The 25,896-nt window shown below is 40.8% G+C and overlaps 1 protein-coding gene across 2 annotated transcripts in view; it reads left to right on the top strand.

The window, feature by feature from the left end:
- The window catches only part of MXD4 (MAX dimerization protein 4), a 38,955-nt gene extending 13,875 nt beyond the window's left edge, over nt 1-25,080 (top strand). For both annotated transcript variants that reach the window (XM_075194220.1, XM_075194219.1), the window contains exons 3-6: nt 17,207-17,236; nt 19,457-19,571; nt 20,657-20,816; nt 24,588-25,080. In XM_075194220.1, coding sequence (XP_075050321.1) covers nt 17,207-17,236; nt 19,457-19,571; nt 20,657-20,816; nt 24,588-24,736 — 454 coding nt within the window. In that variant the 3' untranslated portion in view covers nt 24,737-25,080. The remainder of the gene's footprint in view (nt 1-17,206; nt 17,237-19,456; nt 19,572-20,656; nt 20,817-24,587) is intronic.
- Nucleotides 25,081-25,896: the final 816 nt, after the last annotated feature.

Raw genomic sequence — 25,896 nt, 5'->3', positions numbered from 1 at the left:
CCATTAGTCTGTGGGATTCCCCACTTATTCTCTACTCACCGGCATTAAAAACTCCCTTGAAATTATCATGTGAATTTAGAATTTGGACTTCAGTTGCACTTTGACTTTCTGTTTCCCGATAGTACAATGTGCAGTACAATACACCGGTTTTCTGCCATATGTGAGCTTTGCTTGTAGACGTTCTGACAGCTGGGCATTGTACATAGTACATTGTTGAAATGAATGCAGACTATAAAAGAAAGGCACCTGGCCTGATCCATCCAGGAACAGAAGTCCATTTCCGTGCCGTATCTTGCGTAAAATCACTCTGCGTATGAGCCAGAATGAGACTTGCGCCAGTGAACGCAGCTGCATGGGCTTCACGTCTGCTCGCAAATGACACTTCCGACGACGAATGAGGGGTGGATCGGGGTGAGATAGGGGGAGACCAACGTAGGCAATGTATAGTAAGGGCGTGCGAGGGAGAGTGCACACATGGGCGACCATCTCTTAGGTACGTGGTGTTTAGCAGTATCACTTCCTCCAACTACAGGGCAGGTGTAAGTCCCGATTCATAGTGACGACGGTCACGTGTGCATGTCTGAGCATGTGTTTGCAATTAAGACAAACTGCAAAAATGCATTTTATGTGCAGAACACATTAAGAACATCCTAATAAATGTATTTCATGTAAAAAAAAAAAAGATTAAAAAAAGTAATTTTTTTAATGCATTTTTATTAATGATTATAGTATTACCATGTGTTAATGTATTTAATATTTTTTTCCCATCTGTTCTGTTAGGGCTGTATCATGTGCATGTGCAGATTCTTCAGTCTGTTCTATCTGTCTGCATACGGCAAGTAACGTAGAGCCAGAGTGTACTTATACCCAGATCCAAATGGAAATGTTCTTGCGTGTCATGCATACTTGCCAACATTTGTTTTTGGGCTTCCGGGAGATGCCGGCTGGGACGTGGGCGTGCAGGGGGCAGGGCATCGAAATTGCATCATTTTGGCCGAGTGAATCGCGGTGTTTGAACCGAATTCTGCCCACTTCACTAGGAAGTGGGCAGATCAGGGAGATTGCCACACTCTCCCGGAATGTCCGGGAGACTCTCGCGAAATGCGGGAGTCTCCCGGACATTCCGGGAGAGTTGGCAAGTATGGTGTCATGTCCATCCACTTTAAAAAAAAACGCAAATTGCTTTAACTTTGCATCCCTTAATGGATCAGGCCTGTGTGTGTGTGTGTGTGTGTGTGTGTGTGTGTGTGTGTGTGTGTATATGTGTGTGTATATATATATATGTGTGTGTATATATATTTACACACACACACCCACATATGTTATTGACCTGAATAATATACAAAAATCACTCCTTTGCAACAGGTTGCCACGTTAGGAGGGAGGTGCATTACAGACATACGGTGACTGACAGCTGGCCAGACTTACTCTGTAGAAATGCACATCCTGGATTGGTGGATTCATACACAGGGGCGGGGCCAGTGATGTCACAGCAAATAAAGTTATTTCTGTTTTATCTTCTTCCTTTTATAGAGTGCGGTTTATGTATTAGTCATTTTCACTTTTTCTCTCAAACACAGAAGATATCTTTTTAACCCCAGTTAATGGAATATGGCTATTTAGGTTGAGGAACACTCAGTCTACGTGTTCATGTTATGTCGCTGCTTACAGATTATACCGGGTTTTTTTGCCCTCTGTTAACCATCATACAGCACTGTGGATTATGGTGACTCGCTAAGCAGTTAATTCCATTGAAGGCAAAAGAAATACTATGTAACAGATCATTCAGTTCATTTCCTGTTACATTCTGCTGAGGAGCCTTTTATAAAGAATCACCTGGGAACTGGGGAGGATTCTGTGTCTGGATTAAAATATATTTTAGATTCATATGTGGTAGAAAAGTGGTGGAAGTGATTATTTTCTGCCCTCAGATGCTTCTATGTTTAAACACTGTCCACGTAATGTGTGTGGTAGAGGAGAGAAGATACAGTATAAGAAATACATGACACACGCTGTCTGTTTTGTAGATAAATGCGGTGTAATGAATGTCCCACTGTTCAGATAAAGATTTAAGTCCACGGGTTGTATAATGTAATTCTGTGTGGGTCCATCACGTCTCATAGTGACAATGATGAAGCTGATGAAACTATCTAGAAGACAATAGCTACTCACAAAGCAGGGAAGAGACAGGTCTATGAAATCTTAAGTGTACTGTAGGATTTACACTGGGGACTGTAAGCCCTGCGCTATACAGTTGGTATGACAGTTTCCAAAGGTGTCTTACCCTGTGGGGCCTTGTCCTGTAGGACGTGCGAGTGAAATATACACAGGGGTAGACAGGGGTACGTGGATTAGCATATGTATGTTCCATGGTCCAGTGGAATGGCCGATAATACCTTTCCTAGCCAAATGTGCAATTACGTCCTTTTAAATGAGCATCCTAGTATTGTCCTATAAATTTATACCATTAAAAATTAGCAGGGGTTTACGGTATTTTACAAACATACAAAGCCATAATCAGTATATATGTTGGAAATACAACTGCTTTGGTCACAATTGTAAATTGCATCTGCACCCCTTGTATGGCAGCATGGCTTGTCTGGGTGCAAGTTTGCACCCTCTAGTGCAAGTGATGTACCATCTGCCTAGATATACTGCTGCAAAATGATACAGGAGTTGGGGGTACCAGGCAATACACATTGGTCTAACTTCAATACCTTTTAAATACCACTTTACAGATGCATTTGATAATTTTCTATATCTTATACTTTTAAACAGAAACAGCCATGAAACTTCACTGATTGTCCCTTCCACCCTAAGCACCTGTGTTCCTTTTAGCAGCTGTGTAGTGTAAACTATTCTTTTCAAACATTATAGCTTTGGTAATCCCTTCAAGAAGAGTTAAATCCACTTCTGGGGCCTGATTCATTAAGGATCTTAACTTAAGAAACTTCTTATTTCAGTCTCATGGACAAAACCATGTTTCAATGCAAGGGGTGCAAATTAGTATTCTGTTTTGCACATAAGTTAAATACTGACTGTTTTTTCATGTAGCACACAAATATCAACTTTAAATTTCAGTGTACAAATAAGCTATCAAGTATTTGTGTGCTACAGGACAAAACAGTCAGTATTTAATTAATGTGCAAAACAGAAAACTAGTTTGCACCCCTTGCATTGTAACATGGTTTTGTCCAGGAGACTGAAATAAGAAGTTTCTTAAGTTAAGATCCTTAATGAATCAGGCCCCTGGTCATTAAAGGAGTTGCTAATCTAGTACAAGTTCTCTTCTTTAAAAGCTACGTAGCACTTTAGTGGGGGGGAATCGTTTTCTAACCTGACCGGAGCCACTACACTGCGGTGACTGCGCCATAACAGAACTGGAAGAGGAGACTGATTTTGGTGCTGGAGGACCGAGTTGTCCATCTAAGGATGGTAGGAAGAAATGTAATTTGGTAAAAGGATAAGAGTAGGATAAGTTGGGGAACAGTAGTAGGTCTTCAGCAGGATTATGCATGCCGGTCATGTTTACCAGACAGACCTCTCACTTTCTGGTTGTATTCCTAGTCACTCTGCTTGTTTGTGTTTGGGCTGGCAATTTAATAGTTTTCACATAAAGCATTTCTTAGGCTGTGAATTGTCATTCAGAGCTAGGAATGAATGGGAGACATTCACACATCAGTTAGGGCCATTGTTTTCAGTCTGGAGCTGACTCATTTAGATAGGGGAGGCTTTGACTATGTAATGAAAGGCAAGTCTTTAATAAAGAGGGAGCAGAGGACCTCAAAATCCATATGATGAAAGCAAATGAAAAGCAAGCTGTTATGTCTGCTCTCCTCCTGGTAATTATGTTGACGGTGTTATCTTGGAGGGAGACTTGTGAAGTATGCTGTTATTTTTGGTATTGATGCTATATTTAGAGTGAAACTATCACCCAGATCATGTTAAAGATAAGTGTTGCAACTGGATTATAAAAATGACAGTTTTATTATTTTTTCTTTGCCACTTTTGTATTTTACTCCTTGGGAAGATGCAAATTACACATGGCCGTTTGTGTTTTTTTTTTATTAGTCTCTCTGTTATTTTTAGAATCTTCCTTTTTATTTATGCCTAATTATATATTTATGGTATCACAGAGTCTTTTTTTATTTCAATAGACAGACAGAAAACACTTGAAATAATGCCAAGCTAAATACATTATGGCTCTTGTTAAGCAATAGGGGGAAAAAAGATTATCAGGGAAAAGATGTATGCTGTGAATAAATGATGTAACCGAGAAGCCAAGCGTCTTTCCTATAAGCAAAACGTTGAGGAAATATAATATTAAAAATCCATTGTTTGTATGTGGCCTCAGATTGAAGTTGTCTTTTTCTGCAAAGTTTTAACTGCAATAAAGCACTTCCCTATTATTCACTTATTTTGAAGCTGCAGTCTCAACTAGAAGGTTTTATTTCTTTAAATAGCAAGTTAAGTACTGTTTAAGCATGTATCTGATAGTTGTTTTTCTTAACTATCCAAAACCAGATCATCGTCTCCTTTTCAAAAGCTCGCTGGTTGGCAAACACAAATGGCTGCCAGACACAGACTCTCAGTATATCATGTGATAGCAGAGGTGTGGGGGGGAGGATGATGTCACAGTATAGCCAGAACCTCTCTTCTCATTGCATTGTGTGTCATGTCACTGTGGTTGTCATGGTAGTCCAGAATCATAAATCATAGCATTAAAAAACAAAAAACAAAACATCAAAAATGGTAGATACCAACATTCTTCTTGCAACCTGCCACTGTGATTTATGTAACAAAAAAAGCAGCCCAAAAAATAAACCCCACACCTGATTTTTTTTTCATGGGATTGATTATTTAAAAAAAGCATGTTGGAGTGTATTTTGTAGACATTGATTAGATTTTTTTATTTCCTTATGACAAAACATAGTTTTTTTCTACCAAAGTTTTTCCTGTTCAGATCAGGCGTTAATCTAACCTAACAATGGTGAGTGTTATAACCATTTTAGTATTGGTAAATGATAACTCAGTGTGGTAAGATTTAAAAAACAACAACATGAAACTAAACCAAGTTCTCATAAAATAAAGTCAAAAATCATTTTGTTCTGCATTCTAGTTGGTCAGAGACGATTTTGTTGTCTGTGTTTACTGGCAGCGAGTGTAACCAATGGTAACATCACAGTGTGAATGGCATTTTAGCTTTGTAAGCATGCAAATGACATCAGCACCATTGAGCTAATTATATAGTATGTAGCATGGCTGAGTGTGTAATTTGCTTTCTCAGTTTCCAGCAGGACTGATGTAATGGGGATTTTTTTCCCACATCCACTTGTCTGTCTCGTCCTTTTCACATCCATAGGCCGGCACTGGTAGTCACTAATGATCTCCATTTTTATTTCAAGATATTTCACACAGATGTAACTTGAGTAGTTTATTCATTTTTCTAAGAATAAAAAAACAAGATACAAAATGCATCCAATTAGTTGTAATGATGGACACAGTAGATTTACAGGGCTCGTGTAAGCAGATGTCATCGCATTCTATTTTCAGATTACCTTTTATTGCGCTTTCATAAAAGGGAGAAATACTGGATACAGTGTAAACATCATTTCATGAAGAAGAGTTCCTTAGGAGCACTTTAGCATTATTGAAGTTCCGAACAAAACTAACTATTATATTAATCAGTTGTTCATCAGATAGTCCACATTCAGCCGGCATTATGCATACTTGCCAACTTTTCCTCGTTCCTCCCTAAATGATTGTCACAATTTTGGCCAATTACAGCAGAGGGTGGGGCTAAGATGACACAATATTTGTGTCATTAAGCCCCGCCAATTATCTATTGCGGGGACGAGAACCAGGAGGTTGATCTGCTCTCTCGGGAGGTCTCCCGGTTGTTGCGGGAGAGTAGGCAACTATGCATTAAAGAAAAGCTGCTAATGAATCTCTAGAGACTGAAGTGTCTTTTACATTTCTGTCTCCATTACGGAAGTCATGTTCTTACCTGTCAGTCTTTGATTAGATCTTGGTCTCCATGAAAATGGCCACCTCCATAGGCATCAATACATGGACATAGGACACAATTTCTGAACTGTGTCATCATGCCACAGATGGCGAAGCCAACCACGTCTTGTACTGGCTCAGCATCAGGGAGAATGCCAGACTTCAGGGAGTGAGGGAGATCACCCCTATTTCAGGGAGTCTTCCTGACATTCAGGGAGAGTTCGCAAGTATGACATTATGTACATTTCTTTCTTCATATAGTGATGGCAAACATGCTGAGGATCATGGGAACTTAAGTTTATAAACCATTTGGATTCTATAAAGGGTTAATATGTGAGTCTCTGGATTATGTCCCGGTTAGATATCGGCAGTTTTTTTTTACTATTTTCCCTCATTACAGTACCACAGTACCATTGCATTAGATAAAACCTATATGTTTACCATTGTACAGATCAGGGGCCTCCATGCTCGGACCCACATGATAGTCTGTCGTATAGATTATGCACCGAAACCAGTCCTTTTTCATTTTGTAGCCAAAATATCGTTCTTGTCTGCATGCAAGTTATGATTTATGAGAGCATTTATAGAGGATTGATCCAAGAAAAGATTTTTCAATTGTTTGAAAACCTCACATACTAGGGGAGTTTAGGTCACAGCCCCAATGGTCTGTGGAGACTTTTATTCATCAGTAAAATCATGTGTTTGTTGTATTTCAGTATCTACTTGCTGATTACCATCCTTCTGAGTTTAAATGAATAGTATAAATTTAGCAAATATGTGCTAAATTATCACAGTGAAATTATGTAATTTTAGGAAAGAGGTGCAATAGGGGAGAAGTGTCCAAAATAATTACTTGTATAATTAATAATTTAACATTTTCCATAGCTATGCAAGTTAGTGTGGCTGCCAATTTTGTTTATATATATATATATATATATATATATATATATATATATATATATATTCCTCTGTACTGGGTATGTGCAAACTTAGGGATGTGTGACTGCCGATTTGCTTACTATCTCTCAAAACCAAGCTTTGATTGGCAGAGGGACAACCAAGGCCAGCACACGATATGCTCAGACTGGCAGGGGCAAAACACTGTGTGGTCAGGCCCCAAAAGATGGAGAGGGTCCCGACATGTCTGTGCACCCACTAGCTTCTGTGGAGTGAGTCCTGTTCAAAAGGTGTCGCACCCTCTCAGTGGCGGTAGTTTTCATAGATTCCCCCAGCAAGTGGTGAGGGGAGGTAGGAAAAGCTGTAAACCGCTAGGCTGCTCATTACAGAGCTCCCTTTCCCCAATATTCCCACCCGCAGGACAAACATGTCTCCAGACGGGACAGAGCCCTAAAATCAGGACTGCCCCGGCTGAAATCGGGACTGCCCCGGCTGAAATCGGGACTGTCCCGGCTGAAATCGGGACTATCCCGGCTGAAATTGGGACTGTCCCCGCTGAAATCGGGACAGTTGGGAGGTACTGTTTAACATTCGTCCCTTCTGAAGGTTAGAGGGCCAAATCAGGGTGTCCATCACCGAAGCACACCATCTATCTGTTCCCCTCCCAGATGAACGGGGTAAGATAGTACATTTGACTTTTTGTGTTACAGGCTTTGAATAGTCTGTACTAAACTTTTGATGAACTAGATTTCTGCTGTACAAAGCGAGTTTTCTATGTGTTGGATTAGAAAGAGGAAACTTTCATAACTTGTCTTTGGACACTTGCACTAACGATATTTTACTCTACAAACCATAACATTCCGAGGCGTATGAACTGTTTTTTACACCTAGGTGTTATTGTGCCTTTAAGAGTCTCGTGTTTACACATGGTAATCATTTTGCCAGATTTGTGTAATTCATCTTACCTCCTGATCACTGAATTGAGTCAGAATGTGCAGTGTAAGCAGAAATGTTCCTGAAAAGTAATGTAAATATTCAGTTCCTTGTGATTTATGTCCCTCGAGGTTATAGTTGAAAGTATCGGCAGAGAGGCATTTACTTCTTGTAAAATCTAGTGGTATATATAGTGCTAATGTATTGTTCTAATGTAATGTATTGTTAATTATTTCTCAGTTGCTGTTCAGTAGGAAAGTTTTCAAAACAAGCATGTATTTAGCATATAAACATCTGTACAGAATGAGTGGCAGGCTGTTTGCTCTGTTGGAAACTATTTTATTTGACGAAGCATAATGTTGTTTGGATTGCAGTCCTACACATTTCATCATTTATCTTAGATTGTATGTGAATGGTAATTTCTTTATTTTTTTATGCTACTCTTTTGTTTATCATCCAAGTAGGGAACTTGGTGGTGCTTAGAGCAGTACGGCTAAGGGGTTTTTCTCTAATTTTGAGCAGCTTGCTTACAATATATAAAACAAAATTTAAATGACCCTTGTTTTCCTCCCACTGGAATTCTTCTTCTCAATAAGGGGTCTTTCTATTTACGGGTGAAAAGCTTTGCTCTATACATCAAGGGGTCACCAGGCACGTTTAAATTCTCTGGCAATGGCTATTTAACAAGGATCGCTGCAATAAATCCCAGGATAGCGATAACAGAAGAAGATCGATGTGAGTAAGTAAGTACACCCCCGAGATTTCGTAGCTGTGGAATCACATTTAGCATCAACAGTAGAGTTATCTTCTAAGGTACACAGACCTTCATTGAATCTAGAGGTGATGGCTGTACATGTGGTAACGTAATCTCTGCCAGCGGTACACCACTAATAACTCATGCTTGCCAACTCTCCCGGAATGTACGGGAGACTCCCGCATATTGCGAGAGTCTCACGGACTCCCGGGAGAGTGTCTCCCGGATCTGCCCACTTCCTAGTCAAGTGGGCAAAATTAGGTCCAAAATGCAGCGATTCTCTGGGAATCGCTGCGTTTGGCCCCGCCCCCTGGTGTAAAATGACGCGTTTGCGTCATTACGTCACGGGGGCGGGTCCAAAATGACGTCCACATTACTCGGCAGGCTACCTGAAGCCAAATTTAGAAAGTTGGCAAGTATGTAATAACTTTAGTCCAGGGTGAATATATTCCATACTTTATCTTCTGTCCTTCATCCAGTTGTCTACCCATGTGCATACTTTTACATGCTCCGTTTTGGAAGGGGGTGAGAAGAGGAAGACCAATGAAAAGTCGCAGTCACGGACATTGCTCCTCCTGCTCACACTCCCCTTTTGCAGCCATTTTAAAGTGGTATACAAAAATGTTTCCCCACTTTATGATCTTCAAAATATTTTAACAATGACTGAAATCAGATTAAGAGGTCTACAATTGTCCTGGTTTGGACATTCTTTTTTTCATATCTGTTTTACACCACTTTTGTGATATTGAACTGAAGAGGTATTTTGTTTACTAATCTTAGTTCCTTTAGTACACATGGGTGGATGTCATCTGGGCCAGCTGCTTTATTTGTCTTAATCTGTTTAGATGTAAGTGCACCTGCTCCTGTGTTAGACAAGTAACATTTAATGGTGTACATAGGATGTTTCAACCTACACTATTTCCTTTGTAAATACAGATGAAAATGATGTTTAATAAGACCTATGTTTTATCTTTACCTTTAGTAATTATTTTCCTGGTTTATCTTTTAGTGACCCAATAGTATCCATTTATGGGGCTGTTTATTTCTGTTTATGTACTTGGACAATGCTATAGGATAAGATTTGCTATATTTAGCAATCCTTTTTTGCATTTAATTCCTTGCTAATCTTATTTCATTTTTACATATTTTGATACATTCCTTATATTTCCATACTTAATTTTAGTTCTGTTTCATTATAACAATTTTTATGCTCCTTTCCACCATATTACTTCCAATACTTTAACCACCTTGGCTGCCTTTTGGTCTATACTTTGATTTGAAAAGGTATTTTCTCAGTCTCCAAATTACAGTGCTTCTTTCAGCTGATCAGATGGTCCCTTATTTATTTTCTAGCTGTTTTATTGAAACCTAAATCAAATGTACATGTCATATAACATCTGTTCTATTTAATAGTACCACATCTAGCACATCCCACCTCCACCTCCCTCTCTAGTTGGTTTTATTCCCTTTATAAAGGGTAGTTGACTTTTAAAATAGAGAAATCAGTTTCCTATTTCCTTTGCCAGAACTACTAGCTGCATTGTCTCAGTTTATAGTTATTTTAGAAGTTCTTTATAAGGAGACTCACATTCGCCTCTGTTGCCCCTTTACATTTATAATAATAATTGTATTACAGTACAATCATTTATTCTAGGCGACTTATAATAAACCACAATCGATACTTTATGTGCAGTGTACAATTATTCATTTAAGGCTTATTCATTCACAATATCTAACACATTGCCACATTCTAAATATGTCCCTAAGTAGACTGAAAAAACAACTGATCCCTTCTAAACCTTCTAATTTAACTACTAATGCCAAACACGCAGTATTACAGAAATATAACGTTAGATGATGACATATTGTGATTTTTCTCCTTCTCCTGTAATTAAATGGCCTAATTTGTATCCTTGATTGCTGAACCATTGTCAGCTAACTGGTGTCTGTTGGGCCTTGTATCTGTAAATATTTACCAAGTGCCCTCCTTTGTTTATAGATGTTTGCAAAGAACCCCCTGATGTCTACAGATGTTTACCAAATACTGTGCAGTGTTGGATTTACACCCTTAAATAGCTGCCCAAATGGCTTTAACCCTTGAAAAACTGCAGCTACTTATTTACTTATTTGAATGTGTAAAAGTGGCTCCTGTGCCCACTTTGTCACCTTTTCTGGTTAAAACAGAAAAGTCTGAAATGTGATTGCCAGTCAGAGTCCTGTCGCAGCACGCGGGGACCTTCCAGACCTTTCACTGGCACCTTAATACGTCCCCCTCCTACCCGAAACTGGTACACTCAGGCTGTGTACACACTGGCACCTTAGTAAGTCCTCCTCCTACCACTGCTGGTACACTCAGGCTATGTACACACTGGCATCTTAGTAAGTCCTCCTCCTACCGCAGCTGGTACACTCAGGCTGTGTACACACTGGCATCTTAGTAAGTCCTCCTCCTACTGCTGATGGTACACTCAGGCTGTGTACACACTGGCATCTTAGTAAGGCCCCCTCCTACCCGAAACTGGTACACTCAGGCTGTGTACACACTGGCACCTTAGTAAGTCCTCCTCCTACCGCTGCTGGTACACTCAGGCTGTGTACACACTGGCACCTTAGTAAGTCCTCCTCCTACTGCTGCTGGTACACTCAGGCTGTGTACACACTGGCACCTTAGTAAGTCCTCCTCCTACCGCTGCTGGTACACTCAGGCTGTGTACACACTGGCACCTTAGTAAGTCCTCTTCCTACTGCTGCTGGTACACTCAGGCTGTGTACACACTGGCACCTTAGTAAGTACTCCTCCTACTGCTGCTGGTACACTCAGGCTGTGTACACACTGGCATCTTAGTAAGTCCTCCTCCTACCGCAGCTGGTACACTCAGGCTGTGTACACACTGGCATCTTAGTAAGTCCTCCTCCTACCGCAGCTGGTACACTCAGGCTGTGTACACACTGGCACCTTAGTAAGTCCTCCTCCTACCGCAGCTGGTACACTCAGGCTGTCTACACACTGGCACCTTAGTAAGTCCTCCTCCTACCACTGCTGGTACACTCAGGCTATGTACACACTGGCACCTTAGTAAGTCCTCCTCCTACCACTGCTGGTACACTCAGGCTGTGTACACACTGGCACCTTAGTAAGTACCCCTCCTACCGCAGCTGGTACACTCAGGCTATGTACACACTGGCACCTTAGTAAGTACTCCTCCTACTGCTGCTGGTACACTCAGGCTGTGTACACACTGGAATCTTAGTAAGTCCTCCTCCTACCGCAGCTGGTACACTCAGGCTGTGTACACACTGGCATCTTAGTAAGTCCTCCTCCTACTGCTGATGGTACACTCAGGCTGTGTACACACTGGCATCTTAGTAAGGCCCCCTCCTACCCGAAACTGGTACACTCAGGCTGTGTACACACTGGCACCTTAGTAAGTCCTCCTCCTACCGCTGCTGGTACACTCAGGCTGTCTACACACTGGCACCTTAGTAAGTCCTCCTCCTACTGCTGATGGTACACTCAGGCTGTGTACACACTGGCATCTTAGTAAGTCCTCCTCCTACTGCTGATGGTACACTCAGGCTGTGTATACACTGGCATCTTAGTAAGGCCCCCTCCTACCCGAAACTGGTACACTCAGGCTGTGTACACACTGGCATCTTAGTAAGGCCCCCTCCTACCCGAAACTGGTACACTCAGGCTGTGTACACACTGGCATCTTAGTAAGTCCTCCTCCTACCGCAGCTGGTACACTCAGGCTGTGTACACACTGGCACCTTAGTAAGTCCTCCTCCTACTGCTGCTGGTATACTCAGGCTGTCTACACACTGGCACCTTAGTAAGTCCTCCTCCTACGGCTGCTGGTACACTCAGGCTGTGTACACACTCCCGCATCTGCTCACTTTCCAGTAAAGTGGGCAGAATTTGAGCCTCCATGATGCGAGTCTCCGGGAATCGCATCATTTTGAACCATACTTGCCAACCTTTGAAAAGTGAATTCCGGGAGATCCCGGGCAGGGGGAGTGGTTGGAGGGCAGGATACTTGCCTGCTCTTCTGGAGTCGGGGATACCTACCCGAATTCGGGAGTCCCCCGGGAGAGTTAGCGAGTATGCTAAGAACCGCCCCGCCCCCAACCCTCCCCCCCTTCCTGAAACATTTTGAAAAAAACAAACAGCAATAATAAACATAGAATTCTCCCAAAAAGAAACTCTGGGAATCCCATTTTTAATACAATAAATACATTACAGTTTAGTTTTGTGAACACTGCAGTAAACCCAGGTACACTAAACAGTACCGTGTGTTATGTGTCGAGATGCACGTGCTCAGCAGCGACGGTTCCTTGGAAATGATTTGAATATGTTGGCAATTCTGCAGAGGTTGGGAAATCCTAGTCTATGCCACGTTCATATAGTGCGTGGCATCTTCCTGCGCTATATTTCTTTGTCTTTCTCTCTGAGATAGGTGCAAAACATTACTGGACACTATTAAATTGCCCCAGCAGTATAACTGTGTGTAAGATTGGAGACTTTCTGGCCATAGTATGCACTCAGTTCATGAGCTGGTGACAGGGAATGTTATCAATATAAATATTCAGTAACTGATTCATCTGTAAAATCCAATCACTGATTTATTTTCATTCAAGTTTTGGACACGTTTCCGATATGTTTACAGTATATACAGGGTGCCAGAAATGTGCACAGTGCCTTGTAGCTAGTAGTAGGGTTCTGATAATACACAAACATTACTGCTACTGACAGACGCCTACACTTTAATTTCCTATACTTGTGTGTACAGTACAGACAAGCTCTACAGTGACATAAGATTAGTACCTTTGTTACGTGATTAATGGAGGGCAGTAAATGTTGAGAGAATGACAATGCTGTAAAATAATTTTAATACGTTCCAAACACTAGGAAACGAGGAGAACTGCCCAATTCCTGAAGGAAAATACTCAATTCCTTTTAGTTACCAATTAATAGCTTTATGGCAGAAACTGATATTTAAAGAACAACTAACGCTAAACATTTTATATGTGATTGTAACATATCCGGTGCATCCGTCATCACAAGCAGCAGTGGCCGATTCCACAACTCTGAAACACTAGCTCATATAGTGAAGAATACCATGTCCATTACGGCCCTGTGTATTAATTTCTGTTACCTAGGAGAGACAAGCCAATCGTGCTTCTGGCTTTGCACCGCTCAAGAGTGATATAATATCAGCTAATGCCTGTTTAAGGTTAGTTACATATGAAGAGACAACTTGATCGGCAAAACATAGACTTTGATATGTGTTTCTGCTTTGTGATGGGGATGTGCTCATCTTCTGTGTAAGAACTTATTACAAATACCATGTTCCCAGTTTAGATAATACTGTAAGTGTTATAGAATTCAGTAAAGACTATGGTGCTATACTGAAAGATGCATGCTTTGAACTACCATTTGGGCAGAGATGAGAGGACTTTGGTTTGGGTTCTAGAATCTTTTCTTGGGTCTCTTGATTATCAGAAATTTAAATACTTGTATTGTGAAGTCCCAGAATAATGTCTTGCTGAGAGTTGAGATCACATAAAACATTACACACCTCAAATCGAAATTATATAGATCACGTTCTTGAGCCGCATCAAGAAACAACATTCCCCTTGTATTTCATGAATTCACCTCTGTATTGTCTCCCTCAAGAGCCCATTAAGCACACAGGGCAGCCATTAAAAGTCATATTTTAGCCTACTAATCCCAGGGCCTGGTTATCCAGTAAACTGACTAGGCTGCAGCCTAGGGCCCGAGGCTTTGGGGGATGTGGGTGCAAAATTGTGAAAGAATAGTTTTGTAAGGTTTTCATCTTGGTATATTCTGATGGTAAAGGCTGAAGACTATGAGTCATCCTAGGGCAGGTACTGGACAATAAGCGCGTAGGAGAAAGAAGAATGGCAGTAGATGCAGACGAGAGAGTCGCCTCCTCATCTTCACCCTCAGTAGCGCTCATTCATGTCTCAGTTCTGATACACAGTTCTGATTTTAATGGAAACTAAACAAGTGACAATGGTTTCTGTGACCCTTTTAAAAAGCCAAATGGAGCTGCATTTCGAAAACACAGGAACATAAACATTGGTTGGGGTAAAGGAATCCGTATTTTAAATTAAGGACAAGTTCATTTTTATCTACCGGAAAGTAGCCGGGCATGGAAGGCGTGGGGGAACTATGAGCTTACTAGTCTGGGGCAGCCCAAACCCTTATTCAGTCCTATAAGCCTCAATATCACTGTCTGTGGATTACCCCTCAACAGTACATTGGAGCCTTACTTTTTGGGTTAGGAAAGAGCGTAGGTCTCCTACCAATGGAGAGGTGAAACTGCCTGGTCCCTTATGGGAGCATGGGGAACCTTATTTAACAAGTATTGCATGGTAATACCTGTTCTGTTATCTCCATCTCAAAGAAGGGTATGCGGTCGAAGGCTAGACATTCATTTGGTCAACATTCAGAAAGTCAACAACATTAGGTCAACAAATGAAATGTAGACAGTATTATATGATTAAGGTTACTCCAAAGGGTAGGGTTAGAGGGTTAGGGATATTGGGCCTGATTCATTAAGGATCTTAAATGAAGAGGATCCTTATTTCAGTCTCCTGGACAAAACCATGTTACAATGCAAGGGGTGCAAATGAGTGTTCTGTTTTGCACAGAAGTTAAATACTGACTGTTTTTTCATGTAGCACACAAATATCAACTTTAAATTTCTGTGTACAAATAAGCTATCAAGTATTTGTGTGCTACATGAAAAAACAGTCAGTATTTAACTTATGTGCAAAACAGAACACTCATTTGCACCCCTTGCATTGTAACATTGTTTTTGTCCAGGAGACTGAAATAAGGATCAGGCCCATTATTCTCAACCTAATAATAGTGTCTATATTCGAATTATCGACCTAATAATACTGTCTACATTTCAGTTGTCGACCTAACAATACTGTCTAGGGGCCTGATTCATTGAGGATCTTAACTTGAGAAACTTCTTATTTCAGTCTCCTGGACAAAACCATGTTACACTGCAAGGGGTGCAAATTAGTATTCTGTTTTGCACATAAGTTAAATACTGCCTGCCAGAATGAGGCTCTCAATGAAATGTATTCCCCATAGACCTTGTACATTCTCGGCATCACCGCTTACATAACAAGTGTTTTGTATATTTCCATCACACATAAGTACCATCAAGTGACTTCAATATTACCGTTTCAAGAGCATTCCAATTTGGTGACATTTTCAGGGAAGGGCGTCATCTTTGTTGACAATTCAGGTTGCTTGGCCTGCTTGTAAAATCCATCCTCAGATATGATTTCCTGGCATGTTTGCGGCTTCATTCTGAGAACTCAGTAACGGTTAATCTTTGTGTATACATTTACTGGTAGGAGGTATTTTATAATATGTTACATCTGGGTACGGGAGAGGTACCCACCATGGATTTTAAAACGGGGGACTTTATTTGGTTTGTACGTTCTCTCTTGGAATTGGTGCTCAGGAGATAGGTGCTCTTACATGGAGTGATCTATAGGATTCTTGCTGCACCTTTTAAGCAACTGTAGAGTGACAGTCACAATCTGAGGACTGGAAAGCACAGAACAGAGTCATAAAAATATAGCAATACATTTAAAGACATATACAAACCAATAAAACAAAGTTGTATGGAGGTGGATACCCCCTGTACGCAAACTAGCTGGGGACTAGACAAGGACTCGTGAGGGAAAAGACATTGGGTGGCCATATTTCTTGATGATGTGCTCTCCTGTATATGTGTCTATCACAGTAGTGACGTTATTCTATTGTAACTTCACTAAGCTGTGTGTAACTGTAATTATTATATATACAAACCCATATTATTGTGTCTTGGTAAGTTATATCTGAGTGAGCTGTATACACCTTGGTCGAATAACCTGATTTTTTTAATTTTTTTTAGTGCTTTTGGTAAATAAAAGGAAGCATCTGATTGGTTGCTATGAGCAACACCACCTTTTTCCTTCGCAATAATTTCATAAATATCCTTCATTTTCCAAACAAATATTTTCTGCTACATCCCGATCGTCCACTCGGACTCTGAGTACTAGTTAGAGATGACTTGAACGATACTTGCCTACTCTACGGGAATGTCTGGAAGACTCGCTCATTCCGGGAAGTTCTCCTGGACTCCTGGAAGACTACGTCACCGAGTGAAGTGGGCGGGGTGACCCAAGTAGACGCTATTCACTGCAAAGCTCTTGATTGTGGCCCCCATTGTGCGATTGTGCAAATTGCGGCATTGCATGGTGGGGAAGGGCTGTAATGCCCCCTTCCTGCCTCCTGTACTTGCCCCTTAGACCACCCCTCCGGGATCTCCCAGAAGGGAGATCAGTTTGTTATTGGTGTAAAAGTGGATTTTTACAAGATGTATTTGATATATTTGAACACTGTACCTATATTGTGCTCTTTATTTTCATTATATTTGCCCTTATATTTTCCTTTTATCAGTCATAAGCTGGGGTCAAGGCTAACAACTTGCTTGTGTGACAAAAGCTCCTCTAGATTGACTGAAATGATGAAAACTGACTATTACATCAGCATTCTTGTAATTATATTCTTTTGTTTGATAGGTCATCGCACAATGAGCTAGAAAAGCACAGGTAAGCTACACACGTATCCCTGGTTATGTTTATATGTGAGTAAAACAAACATTACACACACACACACACATATGGAGGAAATTCATGTCACACCACACTCCTACGTTATATTGATTGGCCACATGGCGGATTTTCTCCACACCACCATACGCCCATTGCCAATTTAAAACACTAGCTCCGCCTTACTTGGGTTTCATTCAGTACGTTCAGCCTGGGGTGTCATTTACATATGATGACATGTCTGGTGGGCTACATAATTTTATTGCTGTTTTTAAGGTTTTAAGCTGTAGTAAGTTGATGTAGAGCAACACAGATGGATTATGAAGGCAAACAAATCCAGTTCAGTATATGGTGGTATGGCTAACAGAGCTGTTCCTAAAATCAAAATATAATGTACAGCAAGCTTATTATAGCTGTTACTAATGCTTTTTACATGTTCTTTGTATTATGTGTGTTTCCATCTGTGCTGTTGCTGTCTAGAGAGAATTAGCATGCATACAGTACTGCGGGGCTGGTGCCATACTACCTATAGGAAAAAATAAATGGCACTCCCATCTTATGCATGTATACAGGGATGTAATTACATATTGCATTGCCTTGTACTAAAATAGAAAAGAAATAAGCTCCCATCCTATCCAGGGTACCAGCGATGCTCGGCTCCCCGATGACACTGGCAGACAGCAGTAAACCAGGTCAGAGCAGGCAGCAGTAAACCAGGTCAGAGCAGGCAGCAGTAAACCAGGTCAGAGCAGGCAGCAGTAAACCGGGTCAGAGAGGGCAGCAGTAAACCAGGTCAGAGCAGGCAGCAGTAAACCAGGTCAGAGCAGGCAGCAGTAAACCGGGTCAGAGCAGGCAGCAGTAAACCAGGTCAGAGCAGGCAGCAGTAAACCAGGTCAGAGCAGGCAGCAGTAAATTGGGTCAGAGCAGGCAGCAGTAAACCGGGTCAGAGCAGGCAGCAGTAAATCGGGTCAGAGCAGGCAGCAGTAAATCGGGTCAGAGCAGGCAGCAGTAAATCGGGTCAGAGCAGGCAGCAGTAAACCATTTCAGAGCAGGCAGCAGTGAACCAGGTCAGAGCAGGCGGACTCTGCGCATGCGTGAGTCGCTATGTTGTCTCACACATGCTCATTAGAATTGAAAGCCTGGAGTTTGGCATCCAGTTCTAGATTTCATTTTAAGAAATCATACATTTTTGGAGGTAAAAAAAAATGTACAAATTTTTTTTTAATTTTATTGCAAAAAATAAACAGTAAAAATGCTTTATTTTAATAATAAAGCATAATTTTCCATTGCTGCCCCTTGGCTAATGTCATCCTGAGAAAAATCGAGTCTTAAAGATTTAGGTCTTTTCTACGTTTAATAAATAGACCCCATTGTGCGGTATGCAGCTTTGGCTAGGTAACTGGGCAGCAGGCATAGAAGAACCAGCAAACACAAAAGAAACAAGAACATGTAATGTAATATAAATAGATTACACCGCAGCCCTTATGCATCGGTCACGGCCAATGACATGCATTGCCCATACTGTATACAAAGCCCTGAACAAGCAACTCACAACTGTAAACAAGCTACCAATGGAATTCTTAATGCATGTAATCAAACAATTATTGAATTAATTTTTTATTTTTTTATTTTTTACATTTTTACAATATAGAGTATAGAAGGAAGTTTCCATTAATCTGGAAATCGTTGCCGTTTATCTCCAGGTTTCCCGTCCCGTTGTATACAGCCTATAAAGATTAGTTTTGCAGCCTCTCTCACTGCAGTCTCAGTGACAAATTATCCCCAAGAAACTCGCATCGCTCCCTCCCGGAGTGTTTCCTGCTTCCAGATCTATTTTAAGTCCAAATGCTGCCATGTTATATGTGACTCATTTGCCCTTTACAGTGCACGGTTATGCTTCTCATTTTTTGAGAGGTGAACGAGATTTGTTTCACACAGACCACAGTATTAGTGATTATTTTCATGTACGGTCGCAGCGAATGTCTTGTTGTGTCTGCGGCAGATACCGTGAGCACAGATAGGCGGTGTATACTAAGTCATGCTGCCCCTGTTACCGTACAGAGCTGTGCTCCATGCAGGTCACTTTTCTCAGTAATGTTTTGTGTCGTTATGCCCATTAATACTGTGTGATACAGTTTAGAGCAAGTTATAATCAGTACAGCAGCAGGCGCATTAGTCTGTATGTGTCTCTTTACATCATAGTCCTGTTCTGTTTTCTAGGCGAGCAAAACTAAGACTATATTTGGAGCAGCTGAAGCAGCTTGTGCCACTTGGACCCGACAGCAACAGACATACCACTCTAAGCCTCTTGAAAAGAGCAAAAATGCACATTAAGGTAGGTTAGGTTCTCTCCTCTGCTGACATGCTGGAGGACAGTATTCTTCATTCTTGTCTTGTGGTCTCTGTTTAGTAGGTTCATTACTGTTTTGAAAAGGTTTCTCCCCCTGTATAGATATATACCGGTGGCTCAATGGTTAGTATTGCTACCTCAGAGCACTGGGACCATGAGTTTGAATCTGACTAGGGCGCTATCTCATACTTGCCAACTCTCCCGGAATGTCTGGGAGACTCCCGAAATCCGGGTAGGTCTCCCGGACTCCCCGGAGAGCAGGCAAGTATCCCGCATACTGCAACTTACCCGTCAAAATTCCGCGATTCGTGGTGAATCGCTTCATTTTGGCCCCACCCACCGCAACAACAACATCATTTTGCCGCGGGGGAGGGCCAGATTGACGTGATTGACCGCATCCCGCCCTCCAACCACGCCCCCTGCCCGGGATCTCCCGGAATTCACTTTTCAAAGGTTGGCAAGTATGCACTATCTGTGTGGAACTTGTAAGTTCTCCCTGTGTTTGCGTGGGTTTCCAGGTATTGATGTGAATGAGTTCTCTGTGAAGCGTTGCATAATATATAGGCGCGATATATAAAACCCTCCTTTTCCCGGTATCTATTATTTACCACCGTGTGAGGACAGCCCGGCTTGGTTGACACTTTCTCATTTTATTCATATTATCACAGCATGGCAGCACTAGAAGCCTGATAGGGAACATTCATGGAAAGGGTTCTACTGGTAAGTGTAGAACTGGAGGTGTTCCCTGCAGCAACCAATCAGATTATATCGCTTCTCTAGTACAGTTTATAAGATGTAAGCAAAGGTCTGGTTGCTATGGGTAACACCATCTGCTCTATAGTTACCCCTGGAACTATTTTCATAAATGCCCCCTATTGGAAAAAATAAAGATGGAAAAATTACTTTGGGGGGAGCATATTTCTGTGTGAATGAAGAACATCTTTAATACTGATTCATTTTCAGTTTATGTTATTGATTTCTGCTCATTTTACTGAAGTATTAACCTACATTCATTTATCAGCTATGAATAACATACAGATCCACACAGGTTTCTGTCATTTTCTCCTCAGAAATTAGAAGAACAGGACCGAAAAGCTCTGAACGTTAAGGAGCAGCTTCAGAGAGAACATCGCTACCTCAAGCGCCGTCTAGAGCAGCTCTCTGTGCACGGGATGGAGCGCATGCGCACCGACAGCATGGGCTCCATCCTCTCCACCGACTCTGAACAAGGTGAGGGGAGCCCGGAGCATTATATATCGTGTTACTTCATCCTTCTGTCCCAGGGCCACTAAGCCAGGATACTACATAACATAATAGCACATAAGATCTCATTTAAACCTGCATTAAATTACAGAGATCTCAATTTCTCAGGGCCTGTTTGTTATGGAAAGCCCCGTTATGGTGATTTAAATATTAAAGCATATTTTGAATTGTTTTGATCGGATAAAGTATGTATAAACATTCTGTCTCTTTCTTGATGCCTCTGCCAGATGGTTCTAACAGTGAGAGTACTTACATTGCGTTACGTAAGGAGAGCAAAGCTTAAAAAAGTCACATGGAATTAATGGAATTAATTTAGGAGAATCTATATGGAAAAGGATTTGGGCGTGGTCGTAGACAGTAGACTTAGCAATAGTGCTCAATGTCAAGCAGCAGCTGCAAGGGCAAATAAAGTATTGGCATGCATAAAAAAGGCCATAGATGCAAGGGAAGACAGTGTAATGTTGTCACTGTATAAATCATTGGTAAGACCTCATCTTGAATATACAGTACAGTTCTGGGCACCACTCTATAAAAAAGATAATTTGGAACTAGAAAGGGTTCAGAAAAGTTTAGGCATTTTTACTTACATGGACTATACACAGGACACGCGGTCACCCCCTAAGGGTAGAGGAGAGGAAATTTCACAACCAGCAAAGGAAGGGGTTCTTTACAGTAAGGGCAGTCAAGATATGGAATTCATTGCCAGGGAAGGTTGTGATGGCAGATTCAATAGATATGTTTAAGAAAGAAAGGTTAGACACATTTTTAGCGGAAAAGTCTATCCAGGGATACGACCATTAATTAAAATGAAGGATAGTACTGGATATAGGGTAAAAATAGGACTGAAATATTGGGTCTGGGGGGATTTCCACAATTGAAACAGATTGGCGGTTGCTTACTCTGGATCAATTTCAAATATAAGTGCAGGATCGCAGGAGATCCAAACCAGGTGGAACTTGATGGACTGGTGTCTTTTTTCAACCTCATCAACTATGTTAATATGTTACATATCCAATGGGAAGCCAATCACTATCCAACTCCAGACACCCACATTAGGTGCTACAGAGAGATCTCTTGTTGTGTATAATGGATTGAGGAACATGTTAAAGGACATTTATGAAGACTGGGGACTGTTTTTCTAGTGCAGAGTAGAAAGTGAAACCCTCTGACTGGTTGCATTGGCCACTTTCATAACTGTTCCGCTTTTTGCTATGCCAAAGATCATGTCTTTATGAGATAACTGCTGACATTTAGTAACCCGCTTGGAAACTTTTGAGCAATAAAGACACTGTTTCCTCCTAGTTGTTTTGTATGACACATTGCAGTAAAGTGTTTTATTGTTAATAATTAGGGGCCTTTCATTAAGGATCTTAACTTGAGAAACTTCTTATTTCAGTCTCCTGGACAAAACCATGTTACAATGCAAGGGGTGCAAATTAGTATTCTGTTTTGCACATAAGTTAAATACTGTCTGTTTTTTCATGTAGCACACAAATATCAACTTTAAATTTCAGTGTACAAATAAGCTATCAAGTATTTGTGTGCTTCATGAAAAAACAGTCAGTATTTAACTTATGTGCAAAACAGAATACTAATTTGCACCCCTTGCAATGTAACATGGTTTTGTCCAGGAGACTTAAATAAGAAGTTTCTTAAGTTAAGATCCTTAATGAATAAGGCCCTAGGTTGTTAAGTAATAATAGTAAAATATTCTTTTGCACAGGTTCTATTTTAGAGGCATATTGATACCCTGTGGTATGTTATACACATCTCATCAGCACAAGAGCCACCTTACTTTGTATGATGTCTATAATACTGTTTGTTTCATTATAGTTAACCTCAAAAGTAGGATACGATATGAACAAGACTTTGGGCTCTTATCTTGCTTACAATTACCTGATTTAATAGTTTCTCCTGGCTTGAGTCAAGATTAATTAAGAGTTTGAAATGTATAGTAAAAGTAGCCAGGTACCAGCTGGCAGAATTGTAAACTAAATCCTTTATTGGGTGTAAATGTTGACATTTGGAAGGTAAAATTAGGCTTAGTGAACAGCAGATTGGCTTCTATAGAGTTAAATTGTCCCATATACCTTCTAAAATACCTGCTTGTTGTGGTGTAATATCTACTTATTGCATGTGTCCATTACTCATCTAAATACAAGGTTTAATGTTGGAGACAGCACTGATTCAGAAACAATTATTTTAAGCACGTGGCCCTCAGCCCACATTTTTATACATAGTAATTTTGGGCAAGTAAGGAAGTAAAAATGCATCCTGACTGTTAGTATTATACAGCGGAGGAAATCACAGGTAATTACACACCTATAATGTCCAGTGTATATAGTACAGGGGGCATTGAATATACAGTTGTGAAATGGGTGAAATAAAAGGAGTTCTCTCTCCATCAGTTCCATTAGTTTTACGTTTTCTGAGGTTTTTAAACACAGATGAAGCTCATGAAGCACTGACAGAGCCAGTGTATGGGGGCTCTGTGCAGCAATGGTAAGGCCTAGAACAAGAGCAATGAGATAGTGCCTCAGAGATGTCCTAGTGAAATGATGGCTTAAACACTATTCCTAAGAGTAGAGCCTATCATCATCATCATCAACATCTATTTATATAGCGCCAGCAGATTCCGTAGAGCCTTATAATGGTACTACCTTAGAGCGAATTGTGGCATAGTCACTTGGCAGCAAATCACACACTTTGAAAAATACACCATTCAGTCCAGTTGAGGCTACTGGGGAGAGATATCTTAAAGAAACATTATACATATATATATATATATATATATATATATATATATATATATATATATATATATGTATATATTAAGTTTCCTTAAGACATCTCCCCTCAGTGGCCTCAACTGGACTATATATATATATATATATATATATATATATATATATATATATATATTGTACACTTTAGTGCCATTAATTGCCACCAGCAGGATTTGACAGCTTTCATACAGGAGAGCTTTCAGTGTTGTAGAGATCAGCATCTGATTGTTGGTTGTGAGTAGTTTACAAGCATCCAGATTTCTGCTTTAGCGTCTTCTGTATTCTCCTCTCTTCATTGTCATCATCATCATCAACATTTATTTATATAGCGCCAGCAAATTCAGTAGCGCTTTACAATTGGGAACAAACATTAATAAAACAAAATCTATGGGACAATGGGAGTTTGAAACACAAGGGCATTTGCTACATCATATTGCACACTGGACCAGCTAGAATGCAAAGGTAAAAGTATTGAGTGGGCTGTGTGTGGCAATGTTGTTCAGAGGGTTGTTGTCTGTGTAGAGGGTGGTAATATGGTATCCTAGGGAGGTTTAAGATGGTGGTTGAGGAATAATATAAGGTTGCCTAAAGAGGTGGGTTTTCAGAGAACGCTTGAAGGTTTGAAGACTAGAGGAAAGTCTTACTGTGCGAGGGAGGGAATTCCACAAAGTGGGTGCAGCCCAGAAAAACTTCTGTCTAAAGCTGCTCAAAGTTGAAGGCAACATTTAACGGCACATAGGTGCACAATATCGAGTATAGGAGAATATCTATTTGCTGGTTAAATACAATAAATAAAGGATGACCAGAGATGTTTTTTGACTTTTGTAGTATTTCAATGACATCTGTGGTTTGGATTTGTGAAATGACGAGGGGTGATCATTTTCGTTTGATCTTCTCAGTATTTTTTGCAGTAAGTAACATTTCATAACTTGTGTGTCCTTTGTTCCCTCAGAAGTGGACATTGAAAGCATGGAGTTTACCCCGGGGGAAATGGACAGTATTGGAAGTGTCAGTGACGTGGATGACCACTACAGTTTGCAAAGCGGCTCCAGCGATAGCGGCTATACACATTCCCTGAGACTTAATTCCGCTCTCTTATAGTGGCCAAAATACTGGACCAACTCAGGACCACCCAGCTGAAAGCACTTACATTAAGAAAACAACAACAAAAAAACCTTTAAAAAAAAAAAAAACTAAGGAAACAAAGAAAGAGAGTTGTTAACTGGCACTCAGCCAGGACCGTGTTCTACTCTGAGTCCTGAAAGGAGCTGTCTCGCTGAGGGGCCCCCTTCATTGTAACCACAGCGCTAGAAATCCCAACTAGCCGTTCTGGTGGAGACCTGTGGTGCGAGCAGAAGGAAAAAATGTTATGCTAGTTGCATAAAAAACAAAACAAAACAAAAAAAAAGAGTTCAAAGCTCAAATAAAGCCCAATATCGCAGTCATATCATTCCATTGCTAAGTATTACACGGAAACACAGAAAGGAGCAGGTCAGATATTTTTGATTACCGGAGATTATTTAGTTTTAAGAATGAAGTAGAGTTTGTACGCGCTGGCCGAATTTCCTAGTTAGGCTTACCAAAATAAACGATGACTTCTTCGAAGAACAGGGAGTAGATTTATCAGTGTCAGTATTTCAAGCACTTGTATTTGGAGAGCAGGAGGGTCGTGATTACTGTCTTCAAGTTATTACTGTATGCAGAAAAGCGAGGAAAGACCTTCAACTATAGACGTTTTCTGTTTCTGCATTTCATCCCTTCAATGCTGTGTTATCAGTGCATTGCTGATTACTCTGGCAGGGAAGGAAACCGAATATCACATGTTCAGAGGGATAGTCTACAAATGAGAATTGCTGCGTTTGGATAAGGTGGAGCTCCACAGGATCATTTGCTGCCTGTGACTCTCCTGTTAAGCTTGGTACACACCTATGCAATTATCATTTAGATCACACAATTCACAACCGTTTGGTCAGATATTGCAAGCGTGTATACGCTCCCACGATCGTGTTCTATCGTACCAAAACACATCGCATCTGTGGATTTGGTTTTCTAAACTTCCTTAATATCACGATCAGCGATGGAACGATGCCGGGCAAATGAGGAAGTGTGTACACACTCACGACCGGCAGTGAAAGCGAATCTCTGTAGGGTGTATGGAGTCACAACCTTTTCAGTAAATGGTTACGAGAGATGCAGATCTCAAATCTATGGGCAAATTGTGTAGGTGTGTACACACGCTCATCAGGACCTTCAGTCGTTGA

This window comes from Mixophyes fleayi, chromosome 1 (assembly GCF_038048845.1).
Source record: "Mixophyes fleayi isolate aMixFle1 chromosome 1, aMixFle1.hap1, whole genome shotgun sequence".
NCBI classification, from domain to species: domain Eukaryota; kingdom Metazoa; phylum Chordata; class Amphibia; order Anura; family Limnodynastidae; genus Mixophyes; species Mixophyes fleayi.
The sequence above is the reverse complement of the archived record's forward strand: the minus strand, read 5'-3'. Positions and strand labels throughout refer to the sequence as shown.